The 23,389-nt window shown below is 28.3% G+C and overlaps 1 protein-coding gene across 6 annotated transcripts; it reads left to right on the top strand.

The window, feature by feature from the left end:
* The first annotated feature begins 1,120 nt into the window (after positions 1-1,120).
* Positions 1,121-22,338, top strand: SCaMC (Short Calcium-binding Mitochondrial Carrier). 6 transcript variants are annotated; one of them, XM_070111943.1, is made up of 10 exons: positions 1,121-1,316; positions 2,716-2,826; positions 2,907-3,503; positions 3,843-3,969; positions 4,034-4,121; positions 4,868-4,900; positions 5,121-5,232; positions 17,679-17,837; positions 17,918-18,485; positions 20,113-22,338. In XM_070111943.1, exons 3-10 carry the CDS (start codon positions 2,988-2,990, stop codon positions 20,337-20,339), a joined length of 1,830 nt encoding a protein of 609 aa, XP_069968044.1. In that variant the 5' UTR covers positions 1,121-1,316; positions 2,716-2,826; positions 2,907-2,987; the 3' UTR covers positions 20,340-22,338. The 6 variants fall into 6 exon arrangements, with proteins under 6 accessions (XP_069968044.1, XP_014088812.2, XP_036216616.2 ...); XM_014233337.3 differs by having other exon boundaries at positions 1,121-1,411; XM_036360723.2 differs by lacking the exon at positions 1,121-1,316 and adding an exon at positions 1,858-2,231.
* Positions 22,339-23,389: the final 1,051 nt, after the last annotated feature.

Genomic DNA, 23,389 nt, shown 5'->3' with positions numbered 1-23,389 from the left:
CAAACCAATTTATTTTAGACAATTGAAAGTTGTGAGCTGCAGTGTGACGAAGAGTGCAAGTAAAGAATTGCTTGATGCGTCGAAAAATTGAGAAATTTATATTATAATAAACTACAAGCTGCATAGAGACTATACATAATTAAAACAAAAAAGTAGGAGAAGAGAAAAGGCAAAAAAAAATTGTAACTGCAAAATTAAAAAAAATTATCAAAAACAAAACATGTTTAAAACTAAAAAAAAAAAGTTAGTATAAAAAAATTTATATATGTGTATACACATGTGCATTCAGAGATACTAAATATTGGTAACTATCACTCATTTGCTTGAAAAAATATACAAAGATTTTAAGTTAATCTTTAAATGAAAATTTTTTCTAATACAATCTCCATATCAGCACTTAAAAGAACACTGCAACTTCCGCCGGATACAATGATTTGTGTATTCATGTACATATGTGTGTATATGTATCATATATGTATGAGTATGTGAGCATGATTGATGGCTTTCGAGTTCTAAGCAGTCCTTATTTGCCTGCATTTAAATCCTTCAAGTATGTTACTAATTAATTTTCTGTTTATATAGCTCCAGAAGCATTTTGTTTTACCGTGATGCGTATTATAAAACTTTTTGTTAGCTATAAATGTACTATTTCAACAATTTAATTTCACTGTCGCGAAAAACATCGAAAATATGTGAAAAGCAAACGGCGATGACTCTACAAGTAGTGTTGCCACTAAGTAAAAGTCTAGCTGTCAAACTCTGATAGTAGTTATTCTGAGATACCAGTTTCCACTAGCTGTTTATTGCAAGAAATTTGTGGTAGCGCATGTAAAAAGATAGCAAAATTATTAACACGCAGCAAGAAGAGTTTATAAGTAATATAAATTAATGATTTCTTTTTATTCCAGCTTATATAATATTTTAATTACTTAAGCAGAGAACATACAATAATTCTTTTACGTTTCCGCTTTAGTTCCAATCAGTCTTGTTATAAATAACGTAACAACTTATGTTTCACCATGAGTGCTGTCAGCTGTTGTGTGATATGGCAACACTAGCGTGGTGAGTAAATCATAAAATAGAAAACGCCGAAAGGAAAGTTGAGTAAAATATGAAAAACAATAAAGTTGAAAATATTGTGTGCGTTAAACAAAAACAACACGAATAGTTAAAATAAGAAGGAAAACTTTTCCAATGAAAGTCAAATCTATACAGATTTCTTTGATTGGTGAACTGCGTGGAAAAAAGTGCAAATAGAAGACCAGCAGCACAAAAGCTTGTGGTCAGGTGCAGTGGCACTACAAATTGGAATAGGTGTAATTGAATTTAAAGACATGTTTGCATATGTATATTGATATTAATGTACAAAAAGAAAATTAGCCAACAGGCAATTTGCAATTGGCACTTTTACGTGAGCTATAGTCTCGTGTCGTCTGCAATCCCAATATACTTGTGTGCATACATACGTATAATTTTGAATTCGCACAGAAATTGTTTATGAGTGTACGCATTTGTATAAATCATAATGCTAATGAGTTATACTGTGTGGAGGGCAACGATATAGTGAAAGTTACCGAAAAATTCCGTGCATGGCTAAAGAAGGTCACTATTTGGGTTCCGGAATATAGACGCAAAGTAGGTTGTTTGCTGCATGAGCATATGAAGGAAAAGTGTGGAGAATTGAGTTTTTGTGGTGATGTGGATTGTGTGCGGAAAAAAGCTACTACTATTTTAAATTTCACGGTTACTTGCAATGTATGGTTTTTTATTGAGTTTGTGGCATACACATACAAATTCTAATATTGATGGCAGACGTAATATTTTGGAATATGCCAGCATCAACCTTCCGTTTATCAATCCATCATAAAACTCACTTGAAATATGAATAATTCGCACATTTTTGCATGAAATTTTTGTTTAAAAATATGTAGTAGAAATCCTCAAACGTCTGGTAACATCTCGATAACACCACACATAGTTATCGTGGAGACGTATGTATAATAATCAGCTGTTGCCTTTCCTCAATTTCGGCCTTAAGCACATATATATGTACATATGTATCTACATACCATTGTCATTTTTTTGTGCAAATGAGCCATGGGTAAAATTTACCTGCGGTTTTGATCTGATTTCAAATTTATAGTTCGATAGACGGAAGGACAAATGAATTGGAATTTGTTTGTTTAGTGCAAATTAATCCGAAATGTCTCAATTAAGTGATAAATTTGCTGGTATAATTAATATAAATTACGTATAATTCGTTGATATACACGAATGTGCTTTCACCGCGATAGCTTCACATACACGCATGCAATTTATCCAATTACGCTCGGGCACTGGTACAACTTTGATCATTTTCACTTGATGAGCTCATGTTCCATTGTGGCAAAAAAGAATTAAATAAAAAATTAAATTTATAGCAAAGAAAACATAAAATATGTGAATGAAAAAATATGTTATTCGGCTTATGCTATTTAGACTTTAACATGAATTAGTTTTCATTTAAATTCGCAATGAATAAATTTTGTCTAGTATACAAGTATGTGCACGAGTGCTAAAAATTTGCAACACGAAAAAAAACAATATTTTGAGAAAAAATTGCAAAACCTTTGGTATTGGTGTGTTAAATTGTTAATAAATAAATCTGACATAACATATTATATATATTAATTCTGTGTTTATAAATATTTCTGGAAAATTTTGGATTTCGTATAGCATTCTTTTGAGAATACGAATATGTGCAAACACATATGCAAGTAGTATTGTACATAATCACTTATCTTTAGAGTATATAACTGGAAGGCGCAGGCCTTGTCTACATACAAAGTGAGTGTTTAACAACAATCAGATTTATGACCAGTACAATTCAAGATATTAAATTTGTTTACTTTTTATATTACGCACAGCAAGAGAAGAAATCTAAGAAATCAATACTGGTTTAATTTATCGGAGAAAACCAATTTTCGCTATTGGCTTTTGTAACTATAATGGTGGATAAAGACGAAGACAAGAATATTGTAACGAACAATATAGCTCATAAACAGGAACAGAATAAGATTGCGCAAAAATCTCATAACTTATCATCAACAGCACCAACATCAACAACATCCACATCTTTACAAAACACCTCTAATGCAGCGGCAAGTTCAGGAGCCAGCTGCAATCAAATTGCAGCAAATTCTTCACACCTGGTAGGCAGTCATAACCATCCAAAATTGATACCCATACAGAGTGTACTAAACACCACCGACTCACACCATCAGAATACTACAGCAGCTACACATCAAGCAAAAGGCCATGATAATACCACAACTTTTCCGCAATTCATTACTGGCGGTGCTAGTGGTGCCCATACGCAAGTGGCCACAGAGTTGCCACACGAAGACGAAGAACGGCTGGAGAAGCTATTCAATACGCTTGATCGGGACGGTAATGGACGTATAGACATTCATGATCTCTCTGAAGCATTACGAGAGTTTGGTCTCTCAAGTGTTTATGCCGAGGTACGTTTAAATCAAAAATCACACAGCCTTTATAGTAAGTACTGTACGAATTAAACTTAGAGAGTTTTGAGCTTAAGTGTAATTTTTTGGAAATTGACATTGCGCATATTAAATATTAAATGAACTTAAATTAAATTGTTTAAAAATTAAAAATTATATTGACGAAAAATATATTTGAAGCAAAAAACATAAAATATTTTTGTGTGAATTTTAGATTGTATTGCGATAACTTATAATTAAATTATAGATATGCATGTTAGTGCCAAGCACTTATTAAATATAACGTTCATCTTTCCATCGCCTTTAGTTGTTTTTAAGCTTGTCCATATTTATTTAAAGAAATTTCTGGAACAATCCGATATTAATCAAAGTGGTGATGTTGGCCTTGCAGAGTTTGTGTTCTATGTGCGTGAGCACGAAAAGAATTTGCGACTACAGTTTTCACATCTGGATAAAAACAAAGATGGTCTGTGTGCCAAAAAATTGCATTATAATTGTCTGCACATAATTATCAATTTTTTTACTTACAGGTAAAGTGGATTTGGAAGAGTTAATAGACGCTTTTAAAGATTTGGGCATTGAAGTTGACCCAGAGGAAGCTACAAATCTACTTTCACGGTAGGTTGCCATACATGTGCTCTGTTATCATATATATTAACATGATTTAATTATTTAATTTTTAACTGTTTGTAGCAGTTTAATTAGTTGTAGATTAGCTGTTTAAAATAACATAATACCTGAGCCACATGTCACACAACAATATTATTGTAACAATTGGATTCAATTAGTTGAAATATAATTTTAGCTATTAGAATCCAAATTAATCATTTATTAAACACAGTACATCACAAATAATATCTATAAAATTAAACGTTTAGGAAGTTAGTTCAACTTCCAAGTACATTTCATCATCCCACTTCTATTTTTTGACATTTTACATTATGAAACCATTCATAATACTTTTTAGCAGTTTTTAGTTCCTCCAATAAAGATTTAGGGTAAGTCCAGACATTTCGACACTATTAAAAAACTTTTCCAAATACATACATACGTAACTGCGAAACTAAACTATATGATTTGAAACAAAAGTAAAAAAGTTAAGAGAGGCGTTCTAGTTGCCTAGTTTTATTTTAATTATTCACATTTTCAGGCAGCTTGTTGTTTTGCCCGCTTTTTTTCAAATATGTGTATATATTTATATGTAAATTTAAATACAAAAAAAATGTATACTGTTTTACTAACAAGTTTTTCTTTTCTTAATAAAGCCACAAACCAATTCATTTCAGTTCGTTTTATATTTACATAATACGTAATTTTCCTAAGTTCGGCTATATTTGATGTTTGCATTTTTCGTTCCCTATTAGGATAAAAAGATATCAGAAATTCTCAGTCGTAAGGTGAGAGACCGTGTATAGATTTAGTGATCTGTATGTGACGTGCACTTGTCAATTGTCTGTATGTATAAATATGTATGTATGTATGTATCGGTAAAAAAAAAATATTTAAAACCTTTGCATGCTCTGTAATGATTTTCAATTTGATTTTACCATTTTCATCGACCTACCGTATTTATTTATAATGTTTTCTTATTTCTATATCTTGCAATTACTCACACAGAATGGATCAAGATGGCAGTTTAAATATTAGCTTTAATGAATGGCGCGATTTCCTATTATTGGCACCATCCACTGATATTCACGATTTGATCAAATTCTGGCGGCATTCTACTGTAAGTATATTTGAAATAACATTTTCATATCTTTAAATGTTTGTATAGTGTGTGTGGTGAATTTTGTGGAGAATTAAATTTTTTTTTTTTTATAAAAATGTATGAATCGGAGGTCGATAAAGTAAAAATAGGATATTTTTTGTTGTTAAAATGTGTATGTTTCTTTTATGCCGTGAAGTTATATGAATTTTGCTAGCAAATTGTTAAAAAATGGATTTTGTTATACAGACGGATATAACTAAATTTAATCAGCTCATCATGCTGATTATTTATGTATATATTTTATAGGATCTCCGCCATTTCCTTCTGATTTATTGATTTTAACAAAATAAACACCAAATCGAAGACAGCTATAAAATCTTATTAATAAATGTTAAGCCTCCGCATATTTTAATAAGTGATCAAAGTTGACCCGGACTGACAAAAATCAACATTTTGCCGCATTTTAACACAAATCATTATTATGCATTCTTTTGAGCAATTTCAGTGCCTTTTGCGAATTCCTTGTGGGTCAGTTTCGACATCATATTCATAAACCCACGTCTCGTCAGCAGAATGATGCGTTTGGTTAGATATTTCGGGACGAGTGCAGCATTGACATGCTTTATACCTAAAACATTAACCAAAATATCACGAGCACTTCACGCGAACCTAAAAAAGTTTATACCAATCTAGGACATTTTTTTTATCAATTCGGTTTGCTTGCAAAGTTTATTGGACAAGTTCGAGTCAAATTTCATTAGATGGTATAAACAATAACAATGATTTTCAAATTTCGCTATAAATATTTACAAAAAATTATGTGGCGAGCAGTAAACATCTATACAAAGAAAATCCAATCGCTTGGAAGATTATGTATATATATACATACGAGTATACATTCGAGTATATATTAGATAACTATAATGGCGTTTGTACGTACCCACATATACATTAAATATTATGCCTCTCTTTTGTCACACTAAAAATTGGTTACACAAATATATTTATATTTTTATAAATGCTTCAAATGTCGGTGTAAATACCCGAAACTGAAAAAAAACTAAATCCTTTGTATTTCACTCACTGGACCAAATAATAATTTAGTGTCACTGCCAACTGATGAATGTATGGCAAATGTAACGACATCATTTACTAGCCTCTGCGCATATTCAACGTATTTTAATATTACACCTCTAATTTTCTAAACAAACAGTTGAAAGATCGCTTTTATAAGTCAATTAGCAGTCATAAGAAGTGTTAGTTGATAAAAGACGCTCGTTTTTAACTGCCTATGATTAATGGAAAGTTCCTGTGTTATTTATTAAAATCGGTTTGGGATGTGAAATTGAAATTTTTTTGTGCTGTGATGTGTTAGCTTTTGCCAATTAGTAATGAATAAATTATTTAAATTTATTTTTTTATTTATTTATTTTTTTGTTTATTTTTTGTTATGTTTATTTATTTTTTCTTTTGTTTACATTATTTATTCTAACTTTTCAATATAAGTCTGCACATACATATATGTCAGTTTTGCGATTTTTAAAGAAATTGAACATTTAATTTTTAATCCGAGATTCCAAACAACTTGGATTTAAAATTGAGATTTTTTTTATTTAAAAGTTGTAAACTTTTTTTTTCATATCAAAAGCAAAAGCTGAAATAAAAAGGTATAAGGAACAAAGATTTAAATATTTCTAACTGTAAAACTACAAATAAGAGTAATTAGAAGTAAATAAGACAAAAAGTGTTAAACTGTGTGTATATTTTAGTAAAAAAAAAAAACACTTTCCTTTGAAAAGATAACCAAAATGGTAGAACCCAAGTACGCAATTTCAAAATTGTTTAAAGTTCAAAAACACATTTTTTTTAAATTTTTAATTATAATTTTGTCTTAACATATTTTTATTATTAAATCCGGTATTTAGGGTTCAAATTTTCAATCCGTTTTTTTAGATTAAAAAATAATTTTTAATTTTTCAATCCAGTATTTGGGATTAGAAATTTAAAAATAATTTTTAATTAAGATTACCAAATAAAAAAATAAGTAATTTCAGCGTGGTGCAACAACAACAAGAAAAACAATAAAACGTAAATAAGCCATTATTGCTTTATCAGCAAAAACAAAAAAGAAGAGGGAGCATTTTTGTCAACAATTTTGGAGGGATTTCAAAACTAGCTTACATATATTTTAAAATATGTAAATATATATAATATGTGTACACATATGAGACGAAGGGTGCGATTTTTAACAATTTAACAATATTTAATAATGTGTGTTTCACAACGATATCACAAAAACTGAGAGACTAGTTTGCGTATGTACAGACAGACGGACATGGCTAAATCGACACGGCTCGTCACGCTGATCTTCTATATATTATACTTTACAGGATTTGCGCCGTTTCCTGCTGGTTGTTACTAACTTCTTGGACAACTTAATTCACTCTGTGCAAGGTATAAAAAATGTCGCTCAATGTGTTGATCGTGATGTGAAATCGGAAATTTTATTTTTCAAATGGTAAAAAGTAACTTTCACATCTCGGTACTGCTAAGCGTCTATTTTGATTACTTGAATTATAGAACAGTAATTTTAAATATAACTTTGTTGTTTGTATGTAAGAAATAGTGCATAATTTTAGGCGTAAAAATTTAGTGGCTTTTATAGAAAGCCGGTTTCGAATTGATGTGCGCTGCTGACATATTGGAAAATAAAATATACAAATATATTGTATATATACTCTTTTTTAATATTGTATTTAAATTAATAATAGCGAAATTTCGGTTTATGCATTAAATTTTTCAAAAATGTTATACAATTACTTTCAAAATACTGTGTTTCGGTACACACATATATATTTCAATTTTTCGTGCTGACTAAGCCTTTTTTTTGTTATTTTCAAAACTTTGTATTACATATTTAAGTTCGGCTTCACGAAGATTCTTTCGCATTTACGTTAGGAAGAAGCCTCGCTTACACATATTTTACTTAAACAATTGGAGTTTCAGGTGATTTGCGTACGCATGCATGCAAATGTATGTGTGATCTAGAGAATTCCTTCCTTAATGTGGATTATTTCTGGACTTTCGTTTATAAAGTGGGGTTTTTAATGTATATAGTTGCCTCGTAGTGTTCTTCTACCAGAAATCGTAGACATATCGCTTACTTTTTGAGTACAAACATTCATACATATATGCACATACACACAGACGCTCTACACTTGTAGACAGACTCTTTTTTCATAAAACGAGCGTATTTTGATCGTCAAACGCCAATAAAACAACAATAAAATTAAATATGCTCGTACTTTGCACCGAGTCAACGACAATCTTGTTAGCACTTGTGTAGCTATCAGGCGTATGCATATGTGTATGTAGGTGAGAAGAAAAGCATGATAATATATATTTGGTACTTGATTAGCCTGACTATCTTTGTAGTTCAGCAAGTCAGTCGTCAGTCTCTGTTCAACATGCTCAAATAGAAGACATGTTTCGGCTCTCGCTAGCAATTGCGGTGTTTACGTAACAAAACAGCGAACCAAGAACGAAGTAATTTAATTTTTCCCAACTGGAATTACTTCAATTTGTAAACGTTTTTCAAATATTTTAATTTTTCGAAATTTGTTGTTTTTTTTCGAAAATTTTAACCATATCTTCGAAACAAAAAAATAAAAAGTCGATAATTGCAATAGCAACGTAATAAGCGAAAATAAGTAAAAAAAAAAATCGCGTGCGTAATCTTCCTAAATTTACAACAAAACGTAACGTGTAAACGCCGTTAGAAAGAGTACTCGTTTTTTAGTGTCAACAATATAAATTTTTTAACACGTTTTCAATATTTAAATTGCAAAAAAAAAATAATAATAATAAAGTATCAAAATAAATAAAGTGCACTACAAATAAAAATAAAAATTCAAAGCAGGAAAACAACAACAATCGCACTGACGTCGTTCACAGTGCTGCAATTGTTGAAAATAGAAAAAGCTTACGCAAAGAGCAGAGCACAAGCTAAATTGCAATTGCTCGGGTGTAGTGAAGTGTTATCCTAACTTTTCCATACAATACAACACAATAAGCATAAACAAACGCGATAATATGCTGCGCAGCAATCACAATTGGCCTACTGATTATCAAAATTTCCAACAAATGGCTGTTCAAGGTGATGTGCTGAAAGATTTTGTTGTAATCTTTCGTGACGTTATGACACGGGTACGTACTGCCGAAATGTCAAGCATGCCTTAACCTATGCACACACACACGCACATACAAATACATACGCAAACATTATCATTTAGTGCTAAAAGTAAATTTTTTTTATCAGCAATTGAGTAAGTGACTCATCTACGCCGCGCTTGTTTAGCGATTTCTCGTTAAAGTTAAAATATTCAAGTTAGTCAGACGCATTCATTGCGGCTTGCTGCAAAGAAGAAAAAAACCCACCGACATTCCAGTCTAGACGCATAAATATTTTTTTTTTTTTTTTTTTGCAAAAATATTAAAATTTTTTTTTGCAATTTCAAAAGCTGTTTGCTCAGCACTTATGCCATAACCGGATTGATGAGCGCTAGCTGTATATATAATACTCGCTCTCCGAGAGAGAGTTTTTTTTAGTGTGTTTCTCTGCTTTCTTGCACACTTTTCATTTCTTATTTCCTAATAACGCAGCGCCCATTCAAATGCAGCCAAGTGCATTTGTTTGGTAATTAAAAATAATATTTACATACGTACATTGTAAATACATAAGTGTGTTCTCGAGTGCATATTTAAACTTAGATAATATACTATAGACTTGTATGATAGCTGACAAGCGAGGAATGTCAAGTGCTATAGAGGGTGTTTGCAAAAAGCCAATATTTCCGTTTAAAACTGCATTATTAGTTAGTTAATTGCTGTTGTTGTTGTGAGCGCATTTATATAGTTGGCAATATGTATGTCGAGTGTTCGCTTATAATTCTCTGGTCCGGTTTATGCCAGTAGTTCGCTGGAAATGGACGTTACTTTTATTATTTTGCGCCAATGTGGCATAACCGCTAATGGCGAGTGCACACACAGCTGTTTTTCTGCTAAAAAATTAATTACTTGTGTTCAAATACCAAGACTTTGTACACTTTTCGATATTATTCGCAGATTTTTTAGCGCGTAGGCTGCATTAAAATTAATTGAAATAAAATGAATAAATAAAATTATATATTTTCTAGAAAATTGATTTCCGCTTTTTATACTGTAAACCATTTTGTATGCAAACTTTTTGGGTTTAAAGTAATAAAAACTCATTTAAAAATATATTTAGTTTACAAAATTAGACAGGAAATTATTTATTTCAATATCTTGTAAAATCGATTTAAGCTTTCTTACTTTTTAATTGAGTTATTTGAACAATTTCAGTTTTGTAACGTCACAAAAATATTTTTAGGGTTTAAAATTAGATAAGGCATAACTCTTTCCAAAATTTTGTAAAATCGACTTCCGCTCTTTGTACTGTAAAGCACTTTTTATGCAAGTTGTTTGAGTTTAAAGTAACAAGAACTCACTTAAAAATATTTTTGGGTACAAAATTAGGCTGGAAATTATTCATTTCAATATCTTGCTGAATTTATTTATGCTTTCTTACTTTTTAATTGAGTCATTAAAATAATTTTGGGGTATAAAATTAGATGAAGAATAACTCATTTAAATATTTTATAAAATCAATTTACGTTTTTTATACCTCAAGGCACTTTTTATGCAAACTTTTTGGGCTCAAAGTAATAGAAACTCATTTATAAATATTTTTTCCTGTAATAAATCAGGAAATTGCTTATTTCAATATACCATATTTCGATTTACGCTTTTTTATATAATCTAATTAAATTTATGCTCGTTAATCGAAAAGTTTTTGTTTTTAAGTATCATTAAAAGGTGTTTGGTTGCAAAAATTGAGTTATTTATTTCATTATTTCGCCAAATAATTTCACACTTTTTTATATTTTTAAGGCTTAAAATAAAAATATCCATTCAAATAGGGTATTGCTTGTTATTCGAGTATTTTTTGGAAGCAAAATTAATATACAGCTTATAAATTTAAATATTTCATAAAATCGACTTACGCTTTTTATACTTTTATCCACTTCTTAAGCAATATTTATAGTTTTAAAGCATTAAAAGCGCTTTATTTGAAATTATTTGTTATTATTTTAACGTATTTAAAAGTATGGCAACACCAAAATATTTTTTGGTTATAAAATAAGTATATAAATTATGTATTTCAATACTTCACAAAATCTATTTACGCTCCTAATACTTCAGGCCAAGCTAAACTTTAAGGTTTAAGGTAAAAAAAAACTATTTGTAGTTGTTTTAAAAATATCTTTTTTATTATTTTACGCGTTTAATTGCAATTTAAGGTTTGTGGCATCATTAAAACTTTAATTGTTGATTACAAAATTTAAAGAAAAAATTATGAACTTCAATATTTTGCAAAATCGATTTACGCGTTTTTTTGTATTCTTTAGGCATCAAAACCATATCCTTTAAAGTTCTTCAATATTATTCAAAGTTTTAGCTTTAATTTGTATCAAAAATTATTTTTGCATACAGAAAAAATATTGATGTCAGTATCTGAAAAAACGTATGTTTGTTTTTCATCATTTTCAACACTTGTTAAGCAACATTTTTGCATTAAAGATAAGAAAACTGCTTTATATGTATTTTGTAATTAAATTTTTGGTTACAAAAAGCGCACAAAATATAGAAAACTTCAAATTTTTTAGAAATTGAATTGATATTTGAGACTTTGTGGCGCTTGTAAATAGTTTTTTAAGGCGCAAATTTTTTTATATTTTTTTTTAATGCGGCTATGACATGTTTCAGTTTTTTTTTTATTATATTATTTATATTGCTATTTTATTGTTTTTATTATTGTTGCAATTTTTATTGCATTATGTCTTATTATTATTAGTTTTGCGTATATATTTTATTGAATGTTTACTAATTATTTATTTTTATTGTTTAATTTTTATTTTAATTTTGTTGTTTAATTTTATTTTAATTTTTAATTTTTAGCCACTGCATAGTACTTATAACCCTGTATATTATTTGAAAATGCATATGTGTGTTTAAAATTATATTTAAGTTAAAACATATGTAATTATGTTAGTATAGTACTTGCTGCGGACGCCTAGCTGGTGGCTCTTTGCTGTGGTCCCCATTTGTGCGCTTGGCAACCAAGGCGGCAGCAGGCGACGCATGTATTTTAAACTCGCGCACGTTGGTGCTGTATTTGCCATTTTGGCATTTTTTTGTTTTCTGTTTTTTTTTTATTGTTTTTATAATATGTGATTCGTATTCACACACTAGTTTAATCGCTGAGCGGCAGCTATTTAATTGGTAGATTATTAATTAAAGTAAATATAAATATACACGACTAAATGTATAATATCTGTAAATACATATATGTACATACATACGTAGTATATGAACATATGTATACTTTCAAGTAACTAATAAGCAAATTACTAGATTTTAATTTAATGCGTCGCTGGTGTAGACCGCAAAACACCAAAGGAAATATGAACAACAAAACAAAATCGTTAACAACAGTTGCTCCGAAGTTCTGATACCCTTCACAGGTACAAATTTGCACAAACGGGTATAAAAAGATCCTTAGCTTGATTTCGATCGTTCTGTTTGTATGTCAGCTATATGCTATAGTGATCCGATCTGAACAACATATTGCGAAATTGTAGCTCTGATTTGGATAATGGCATAGAGGCCAAATATCTTGTAAAATAAAAGAGTTTTCCGTACAAAAACTTGATTTTGATCGGTCAGTTTGCATGACAGCCAAATGCTATAGTGGTCCGATATCGGCGATTTTAACAAATGAGCAGTTTCTTGCGGAAAAAAGAATTATTGCAAAATTTTACACTAATATCTTATCAGGAATATTTACGTATATACAGACGGACAGACGGATGTGTCTAAATCGACTCAGCTCGTTACGTCGATCATTTATAACTATATGTATATACTAGGTTATAATTACAATACCCACATACATACATACCGACAAATGTACTTGTACGTAATCACTTTTGATTTTATAAACATTTTATTTATTTACTTTTTCCATCTTTTGATAATCTTCTGAGCCTCACTACCACTACTTAAGGCATTTCATTTGAATTCAGTCAGTGTGTTTTCTTTGTAATAAATTCTCGTTGAAACTGGTGTGGTGCGGTGCGATATTAATCTTGAAGTCAATTAAATATTACATACATAAATATGTATAAACACACAAACATGCTTTGTCATTTTTGCACTGATAAGCCTTGACGACACGACAAAATCACCACAAACAAGCATTTTAGCACACATTTTTGCCGTTGTAATTTTCTAAATAATAACTACGTAAATGCAATGACTGAATTGGAAAATAAACTCAAAATACACAGGAAACACACACACACATACTATTGTATATACACACACACATATATATTGTATATATGTAAGCACACCGACAAACAAAATTGCAATTAATTAGTGATAATAATTAAACTTTCAATCGTTTGGCGAACACCGAAGCTTTAGATACCCTAATCATATCTATTATTTATGGTGGGCGTGGCTTTTTCTCTGCGCACTTCCGTTAGAAATTTATATACTTTTATAAATGAATGGGAGGTTTGTGCATTGTTTCAAATACGCTTTCGATATTTGCACCTATCAGCTTCTAAAACACGCTTATCACGTGAGTTGTGTTGCGAAAAGGGGGTGTGGTTTGTAAGCAGCGAATTTTCGACAGCTTAAAGTGAATTTCCGAGCGGGGTTGTGTATAATGATTACAGTTTGAGAGGTGCATACATGAATATGTATTTTTTTAGACATTCACAATAAAATTAAAAGCTATATCATGGATGACTGGGGTTTTGATTTAATAAGCAACATTTCATTTTATTGAAAAATTCCAATGTTATAGAAAATTTGGTGAAAATTATTCACGATATACCCGAATTCGTTTGTAAAATTTTATTAAATGCTATTTATATTTTGTTTTTAATTTTTACTAAAAAAAATATATGTCATTAGAAAAAAAATTTGTTAATTTTTAATAAGAGAATATATACTATATTACATATTTTTGTATGTGTTATAAAATAATGCAACACTTCTATGCAGTACAATTTAATTTTTTGGGATTATTATATAATTTTTAATTAAGTTATTTTTTATTTTTAATAATTAGAATAAATTATTATTATTTTTTGTTATTAATTTTTTTTTTAACCAATTCACTAGTTTTCATGAAATATGTACATACAAATAGTGTATTATTAAAGTTTTTTAATTAACTTAATTTTTCATCATTCAATTAATTTGTTTTTATCAAGCGACTCAATTTTCTAATACTTATGCATATAGTACATACATTCAATTAATTTATATTTATAAGTTGTTTAATTAAATTAGTTAAATATTTAATTTTTTTTTAATTATTAATATTTTTAATATTATTAATTATTCCATATATACATACATATATATAATATATGTTTTCTCTAATTTCTAACGCAATTTTTATAGTACATACATTCTATTAATTTATGTTTATAAGTTGTTTAATTAAATTAATTTAATAATTTCTTTTTTTTAATTATTATTATTTTTAATATTATTAATTATTCCATATATACATATATATATATAATATATGTTTTCTATTATTTCTAACGCAATTTTTAATTTCCAACTAATTTTATCATGCCAGCTTGCTATCATGCTTTTTTGTTATATTTACACTTTATTTTATATACTTTATTTATCAATCAAATAATTGTTGTCGCTGTTTTTTACCACGATGCGGATGTTTGAATTACCAGCAAAATTTTTTTACAATCTTTTTTTTTTAATATTTGTTCTATTTCACAATTATTATCTTTATTTTTATACAATGACACTGTTATCAGGTTTTTTTTTCTTCTTAGTAGTGCAAATTTTAGTATCAGCAAATTTTATTATTATAATTTTTTTTGTTGTTTATTTATGTATAATTATTTTCAAATAATGTTTGTCTTCTATTTATTTTGCGTGTTTTTTTAATTTTTTCCAATAATGGTTTATCAACGCCTCAATTTAGCTTCTCAGTGTAGATCATTTCATTACCATTTAATTTTATTAATGCAATAATATTTAATTAAATGAGCCATTATAGTATATATGTATATGGAAAGGTATGTAAAAGTAACTTAAGTCGACTTAGGTTAATTCTGAAAAGTTGTGTGTTTTAAGAACTTATTTGAGGCGCGATATTATGTTTTGTCTTGAACAGCAAATGAAACTCACAAAGTTCAAATTATCGATGCAGTATGGACCAAGGATATCGTCAGATTGTTGCTAGAAATCATATTTCATTTTTTAGCTTAAGTCGACTTGAGCGGTATTAGCATATTACCATAGAATTGTAGAACATTTTGTTAATTGAAATAAAATCTATAATTTTCTGATGTTTTCAAGTAATAAATATTAATAAAGCGGTTCATAGGCATTTATACCTACACACAGTATGTGTATGTGTAAATAGGATATTAAGCTTGCCAAGAGGAAAAATGTCGGATATATAAATGATCTGCTTACCAGAGTCGATTTAGCCTTGTACGCCCATCTGTCTGCTCGCCTGTCTGTATATACGCGAACTAGTCCCTCAGTTTTTGAGATATCGACGTGAAATTTTACACACGCCTTTTCCTCCCCAAGCAGCTGCTGCTTGTCGAAACTGCTGATATTGGAAAATTATAGCATATATCTGCCATATAAATTGGCGAATAAAAATCAAGTTCTTGTAGGCAAAACTTTTTTATTTGACGAGATACCGTCACGAAATTTGACACAATTTAAGGTCCAAGCTAGCGCTATTGTCGCCGAACATATTGTTCATATCGGACCACTATAGCATGCAGCTGCCATACAAACTGACCGATCAAAATTAAATAAAGATCTTTTTATACTGTTTTATGCTATAAGAAGTGCTGTGAAGGGTATTATAGCTTCAGTGGGGTGGAAATTAACATTACATTTTTTTTGTTTTATTTCTAAATTTTATTTTATCGATTTTTATTTTCCTATTGCTTGTACATTTTTAGTTATGTTTAAATATTAAATTTATGTTTATCCTTATTAATTTATACTTTTTAAAATGTTTTATACTTGTGTTATTTTTGTAATCATTTTATTATATTTTTTTTTTTTTGGTATTCATTATATTTTAATTTTTGTTTTTTTGGTAATCATTATTTTTTAATTTTTGTTTTAAATTTTACCTTTTTTTATTTTTTATGTTTTATTTTTAATATTAATTTTTTATTTTAATTTTTTTTTATAAATTTTTATTAAGTTTTTTATTTACATAGTTTACTCTTTTTATTTTTTGCATTTTTTTTTGTATCTTTTTATTTACAAGTATAATCTTTTTATTTTTTGCCTTTTTTTTCTTGTATTTTTACTTTTTTATTTTAATTACATAATTAGAGTATCTATGCAGCTTATAAATTATTATATAATATTATAATTTTACATTTTTAGTTATATTTAGATATTTAATATAATTTTTTCTTATTTATTTCTACTTTTTTAAAGCTTTTATACTTATTTCATTTATTTTTTTTATATTATTTTTAGTTTTAATCATGTTTTATTTTTATATATTTTTAAAAAATTTTTTATTTACAAATATTTTTTTTCGTTTTCTCTGCTACTACTTTTTTTTTTAAATTATGTATAGCCTCTATGCAGCTTGTAGTTTATTATATTATAAATTTCTCAATTTTTCGACGCATCAAGCAATTCTTTACTTGCACTCTTCATCACACTGCAGCTCACAACTTTCAATTGTCTAAAATAAATTGGTTTGTTTGTGAGTTTTTTTTATTACGATCTATAGTACATTCATTAATGCTAGAAAACAAGGTGATTGACTGGCTGGTGTGCTAACACCCCTTTATAAATGTGTGCATATGTATATGTATGCATGTATGTATGTGTATAGTTATATATAAATTTGTGTGCAGAAAAGCAATTTAAAAATTTTTGTTTGGCTTTATTACGCCTCAAATTGGCGCTGCCAAGAATTAAATACATACTTACATAAAAGTGCTATGTGAGTGTGTGTGTATGTATGTATGTGTGTGTGTACATTAAAAAAATTCGTGTGTATGTTTGCATTTTAATTTACACCTCGTGACTGCGGAGACTTTGTTGCGTTTGGAGGCCGGTCAGTGTGTATGTGCAATTATAAGAAATATTATAGGAAAAGCCTCGCCAGCAAAAGCGTGCTGCTAAGCCTTTTTTCACATTTTACGCGGAAACACACATACATATGCACATTTGGTAGTGCAAAAATCAATGTCTACTTATTTATATTTACACACATACATATATACATACGTATATTTGCTGATGCTGTTTTCTTTTTTTGCATTTCTCTCTTGCAGTACCTTGACATTGGTGAAGATTTAAATGTACCTGATGATTTCACGCAAAGTGAAATGCAGACCGGCATGTGGTGGCGCCATCTGGCGGCTGGTGGTATTGCAGGTGCAGTGTCGCGTACATGCACAGCTCCATTAGATAGGATAAAAGTGTACTTGCAGGTATGACAATAAAAACACACACACACACACGCTTACATATTATACAATAAATAATTATAATTAATTTCTTGCAACAACAGGTTCAAACACATAAAGCCGGAATCTCTGATAGTTTAAGATATATGCTAAATGAAGGAGGTCTCCGCAGCATGTGGCGTGGCAACGGTATAAATGTGCTAAAAATTGCCCCCGAATCGGCGATCAAATTTGCCGCTTACGAGAAGATCAAGCGTTTAATACGCGGCGATGAGAAGCGTCAGATGACGATTGGTGAACGTTTTATGGCTGGTGCAGCGGCCGGTGGCATCTCGCAGACGATCATCTATCCGATGGAAGTATTAAAGACACGCTTGGCCTTGCGTAAGACCGGTCAGTATAAGGGTATATTGGATGCAGCGAAAAAGATCTATTTAATGGAGGGTGTACGTAGCTTTTATCGTGGTTACATTCCGAATATGTTGGGCATTATTCCTTATGCCGGTATTGATCTGGCGGTCTATGAAACTTTAAAGAAGAAGTATTTAAGTAGTCATAATACGGAACAACCAAGCTTTCTCGTGCTGTTGGCATGCGGCAGTGCGTCCAGTACGTTGGGACAGGTGTGCTCGTATCCATTGGCGTTAGTGCGCACACGGCTGCAAGCGCAAGGTGAGCAAACGTTGCATGCAGCAACTATTATTTTTATATTTTTATTTATATTGTGCTTTGTATTTTTTTATTTTTGTTATTAATTATTTTTGTTTTGACATTCTTATGTTTTTAAATTTTAATATTTAATATAAATATTATTTTTTAATTTTTTTTTAGTTTTAAATTTCTATTTTATTAATATTTTATAGTTATTTAAAATAAAATTTAATTCAAAAATACCTTAACACTAGATACTTTGCCTATTTTAACTATTTTAATTTTTTTTTAAACCTTTTTTTTATTATATTTAAAATTATTTTATAACTATTTTAATTTTTAATTCTACCCTTAAGTTTTAATTTCATTTTTATTTAAGTTATTATTTCTTATTTAATTCGAAATTTTTAAAATATTGTAAGTTATACAATTTAATATAATTTTTTAATATTTTTATTTTTATTTAAATCTTTTAGCTAATTTAAATTTCAACATTTTTTTTACAACTATTTATAATTTAATTTTTTTGTTTTAATTCAATTTCAACTTAATTTTAATTTTAATTTTTTTTTTTAAATTAATATTTTTAATTTCAATTTGATTTTTTTAATATTACTTAAATCTTTTTAATTTTTGAAATAAATATTTTATACATATATATATTACTTTAAATTAGAAATTTTTTTTTATAATAAATTATAACTATTTATAATTTTTCTAATTTAATTTTAAATTTTTTAATAAATTGGAAAAGCATTTTTTTATTTATTTGTTAGGTTTTTCTATCTTTTTGCTTTAAGTTTAGTTTTAATTTTAATTTTTTTGCTTTTATCCATTAATTACACTTAATCTTTAACTTCTAAAATAAATTTGAAAAATATATAAATTTTATGTAAATTTTTTAGGTTTTTCTAATTTTTTTTTGAACTTTAATTTTTAATTTTTGATTTTGTACATTTTTTAATTTTTATTATTTTGTGTTAACTATTTTTAATTTTTATTTATTTAAACTTTTTTTTATTTTGATTTAAGTTTTAAATATTTTCTAATGTATAATTTTAAAAATTTTTTTTTTTAATTTTTATATAATTACTTATAAATATTTTTTAATTTTAGTTTATATTTTTATTTTTTATACTGAGTTTAAAATTTTTTTTTCTGGTGTTTTTTTGCCTTTATACATGTTGTATTAAATTTTAAAACCTATTGTTTTTTTAGGTTATTCTAATTTTTTGTTTTAACTTTCTTCTTTTTTTGCTTTTATTTTTTTTTTAATTTTTATTATATTATTTTAACTATTTCTAATTTTTATTTTTTTTTTTAACTATTTTTAATTTTTATTTATTTAAATTTTTAAATTCGATTTAAGTTTTAAACATTTTCTAATGTATACTTTTTTCTCTTTTGTTTATATAATTATTTATTTACATTATATTTTATATTGATTTTAAATATTTTGTTTCTTGTTTTTTTGCCGTCATACATTTTTAGTTGTTGTTTTTTTACTTGAATTTTAACTTTAAATTTCTTTGTTTTTGTATATAATTTTAATTTTAAATCTATTGATTTTTAAATTAATTTTTTTTTGTTATTTTTTTTAGTGTTTGTGTTTTTATACATGTTTTCACGTTTCTCTTTGTCTTTGCAGTGATCACCAAAAACAAGCTACCCAGCGTGGGTATACCCTTGCGGCAAGCGGGCGCAATAAATGACGACAACATGTTCGGTGTATTTCGTAAAATTCTACACAACGAGGGCATATGTGGCTTGTACCGTGGCATAACACCGAACTTCATTAAAGTACTTCCAGCCGTTTCGATCAGTTATGTGGTCTACGAGTATTCGAGCCGTGCTTTGGGTGTGAATATGACGTGATCCCTCTACGTTAAGCGCAATGTTAATAAATCAAATAAACAACAATTGAATGGTCTTGTTACACAACAACAATAAAAACGGCGCTCAGTTGCACACTTATATACATATATATTTATATATAAACGAATACATATGTAAATAATAATGCGCTAGGCCTAAGCAGTACTATTGTTGTACTTTTACTCCCAGTCTCTGCCTATATTTAAATGCAACCAACATTTGTATAATTCACATTACTTTTTTTTTTGTTTTTTTGTTTTCTGTTAGTAATATTGTAGTGATAATTTAGCAAAGATGCTCCGCGTGATACTAATTGCTAATTACATACATAAACAAAAACAAAGAGAAGAAAAAAAAAACGAAAAACAAAACATAAGCAAACTGCAAAGTAAAGTAAAGTAAAAAAAAATAAAAGTAACAGAAAAAGAGTTTTCAACAGTGAATTGAGAATGAGAGTCGTTGACTTAAATATATAAATTAGTTTATATAAACCGTACTGTATAATAATAATAAACAGTTAGCTTATATATATGTATATACATACATATATGTAATAATGCTAAATATTTATTTCTAATCTATTTTTTACACGCAAAAACAAACAAATTGCAAAACACATGCAAGTTAAAGGGAGGAAGCGGAAGGAAATCGAAACGAATGTATAACATAGATTTTAATTTATTATTTATTTAGTTAAATTAAAATTGGCGCATGTAAGTGAAAATGTGTTTAGGTATATTTATATGTATGCAGTATGTATGTTATTGTAAAGAAACCGTTTTCAAATAAACAAACCCGAAAAGAGAGCGTGCATTTGCGGCACTAAGATTTAGATTTCTTTTTTTGTTATTTTAACTGGCTGGCAGTAGCGAGTGTGTTAACGGAAAGCGTAATGAGAGTAAAAATGAAAATGTAGCGATGTGGAAACCCTTTTAGCTAAACAATTTTACTTTTTAACTTGCTCTTTACATTTAAAAAAAGTAGCTACTTTAAAAATAATACACATAATTGAATATAAACCACATTTAACAAATTGGTAAGCGTAAATATGGCAAACAAAATATGTACATATATACATACAAGCCTAATAACTAATATATTGCGTCATTAAATGGCTGTACAGCTGGCAACACTTACCATTTGTATTTTGATTCTTTATATATTAAAAGCGAACATCTTAAAGATAATACAGAATTTAATAAAATTTAACCTATTTAGCATTACTATCAAATAATATACGTATATACTTATATATATATTATAAATTTTAAATTTAAAAAAACTAAAAATCTAAACTACATATATACATGCATACATTTTGAGGCTGCAATTACGAAGCAACATCGCAATAAGTCTAACTTCTTAACATAAAGAACTGAAAAGCTGTCGTTAAGTTTTAAGTAAAAATCACAATTCAATCAAAAAAAATGCAAAAACAAATATAAAAAATTCTAAGGAAAAACTTACATACATACATACATGCAAACATACATACATACATACATACATACACAAATAGTTATAATAGCAAAGAAATGACGAGATTATTGTAGCATATTTTTTATGATGTAAACAAATAAATAAACAAATAATGTAGATGATTTCACAAATCGGTAAATTGTATAATGTAGTTAATGATGAATTACAAATTAAATGTGTCTAAACATATTTTTTTTTATATATGCTAGCCCTTCGATTATGCCAAACTGCATTTGTATTCATTGATTTCATATACTATGCATATATAGTGCGCATATACATACCTACATAAATACAAAACATTGAAAATTGTATGCAACATTAACTAAATGAGAATCGAAAAATAATATCATGGAAAAAGACCAATAGCGTAATATTAAGCAGTCTCTATATAACTGATACAATATAATTCTCTCCATTTTCTGTCTCTCTTTCTCTCTCTGGTTGACTTATTTGTTTGTGATTTATGCAGGACTCAACTTACAAATTAAAAATAAAAATTTAATTGTTTAAAACTAAACAGATTTTTGACAAACAATTTTTGTGGAAGGCATTTGTAGATAGTTACATAAATGTTTTTGAGCATAAAGAACCGTTATTATAAGCACTGTAACAGCATATAACTTTCTTTCCATCTAGCCGAAGAATATATGTAGCTTGCGGCAGAGTATTTTGGGAGCTAGAAAAAAACTCGTTTTGCGGAAGTAAAAAACAACTGTAGTGGAACGTAAGTGTGAAACCAAGCGCTAGATTCTGCTGCTCACTGCTTTTGTTATTTTAGCCTATAATTTTGTTTGAGTTTTATTAGAGAATTTTTGAATGGAAAGACAGCAACTTGCTAAGCTACGAAACTTTTTTAAGGTAGTAGTCTGGTAACTTTTGGGTTTGGAAAAATCGACTTTTTTTTGAAAGTACTATGTATTAAGAATAAATCGTAAAAATTTTGGAGCTATATTATGCAAAATATTTTCTAAGCTAATTTAAAATTTATATAAATTATAGAGCTACCCGGATAAAGATCCGGGTCCGTTCCGGTTACATAGACCCGACTGTCATTTGAACGGAACGTTCTTACGTTCGACACGGATGATAAACAATTTTCTATTCAACCAATTGGGCTGAAATTTTAATATGTTATTATACTCATCAATAGCTCTCGTAGGAACTCGGATATTTTTTTATCGCTGACTTTCCATTTTACAACCCAAATTCTATTTAAAAAATTTCACTTTTTTCGAAGTAAACCAATTTTTTTTATTTTTCAACGAAATTGTTTAATGCTAGTTCCAACCAGAACGGCAAGCTCACAGAACAATTAACTTTTTAATTTTTATTTTTCAGATGTCCTCAAGCTACCAAATCACCGGGGCCAGCCACCCCTTTTTTTAGAAAACTAAAAAAAAAAAGTGCGAATAATGCTCAGGTCCCGAACTTTGACCTCTCAAAAACCTCAATGAGTTAGAAACAAAAACCTCCATAAGTGACAGTCGTTTTTCCTACACTGACCTCTATAACTGAGAGCCTCTTTTGTATTTACCAAAAAAAAATTGACTGATTTTTTTAAAATAAAA

The sequence above is a fragment of the Bactrocera oleae genome, chromosome 6, assembly GCF_042242935.1.
Source record: "Bactrocera oleae isolate idBacOlea1 chromosome 6, idBacOlea1, whole genome shotgun sequence".
NCBI lineage: Eukaryota > Metazoa > Arthropoda > Insecta > Diptera > Tephritidae > Bactrocera > Bactrocera oleae.
This window is presented reverse-complemented; position numbering and strand designations above follow the sequence as displayed.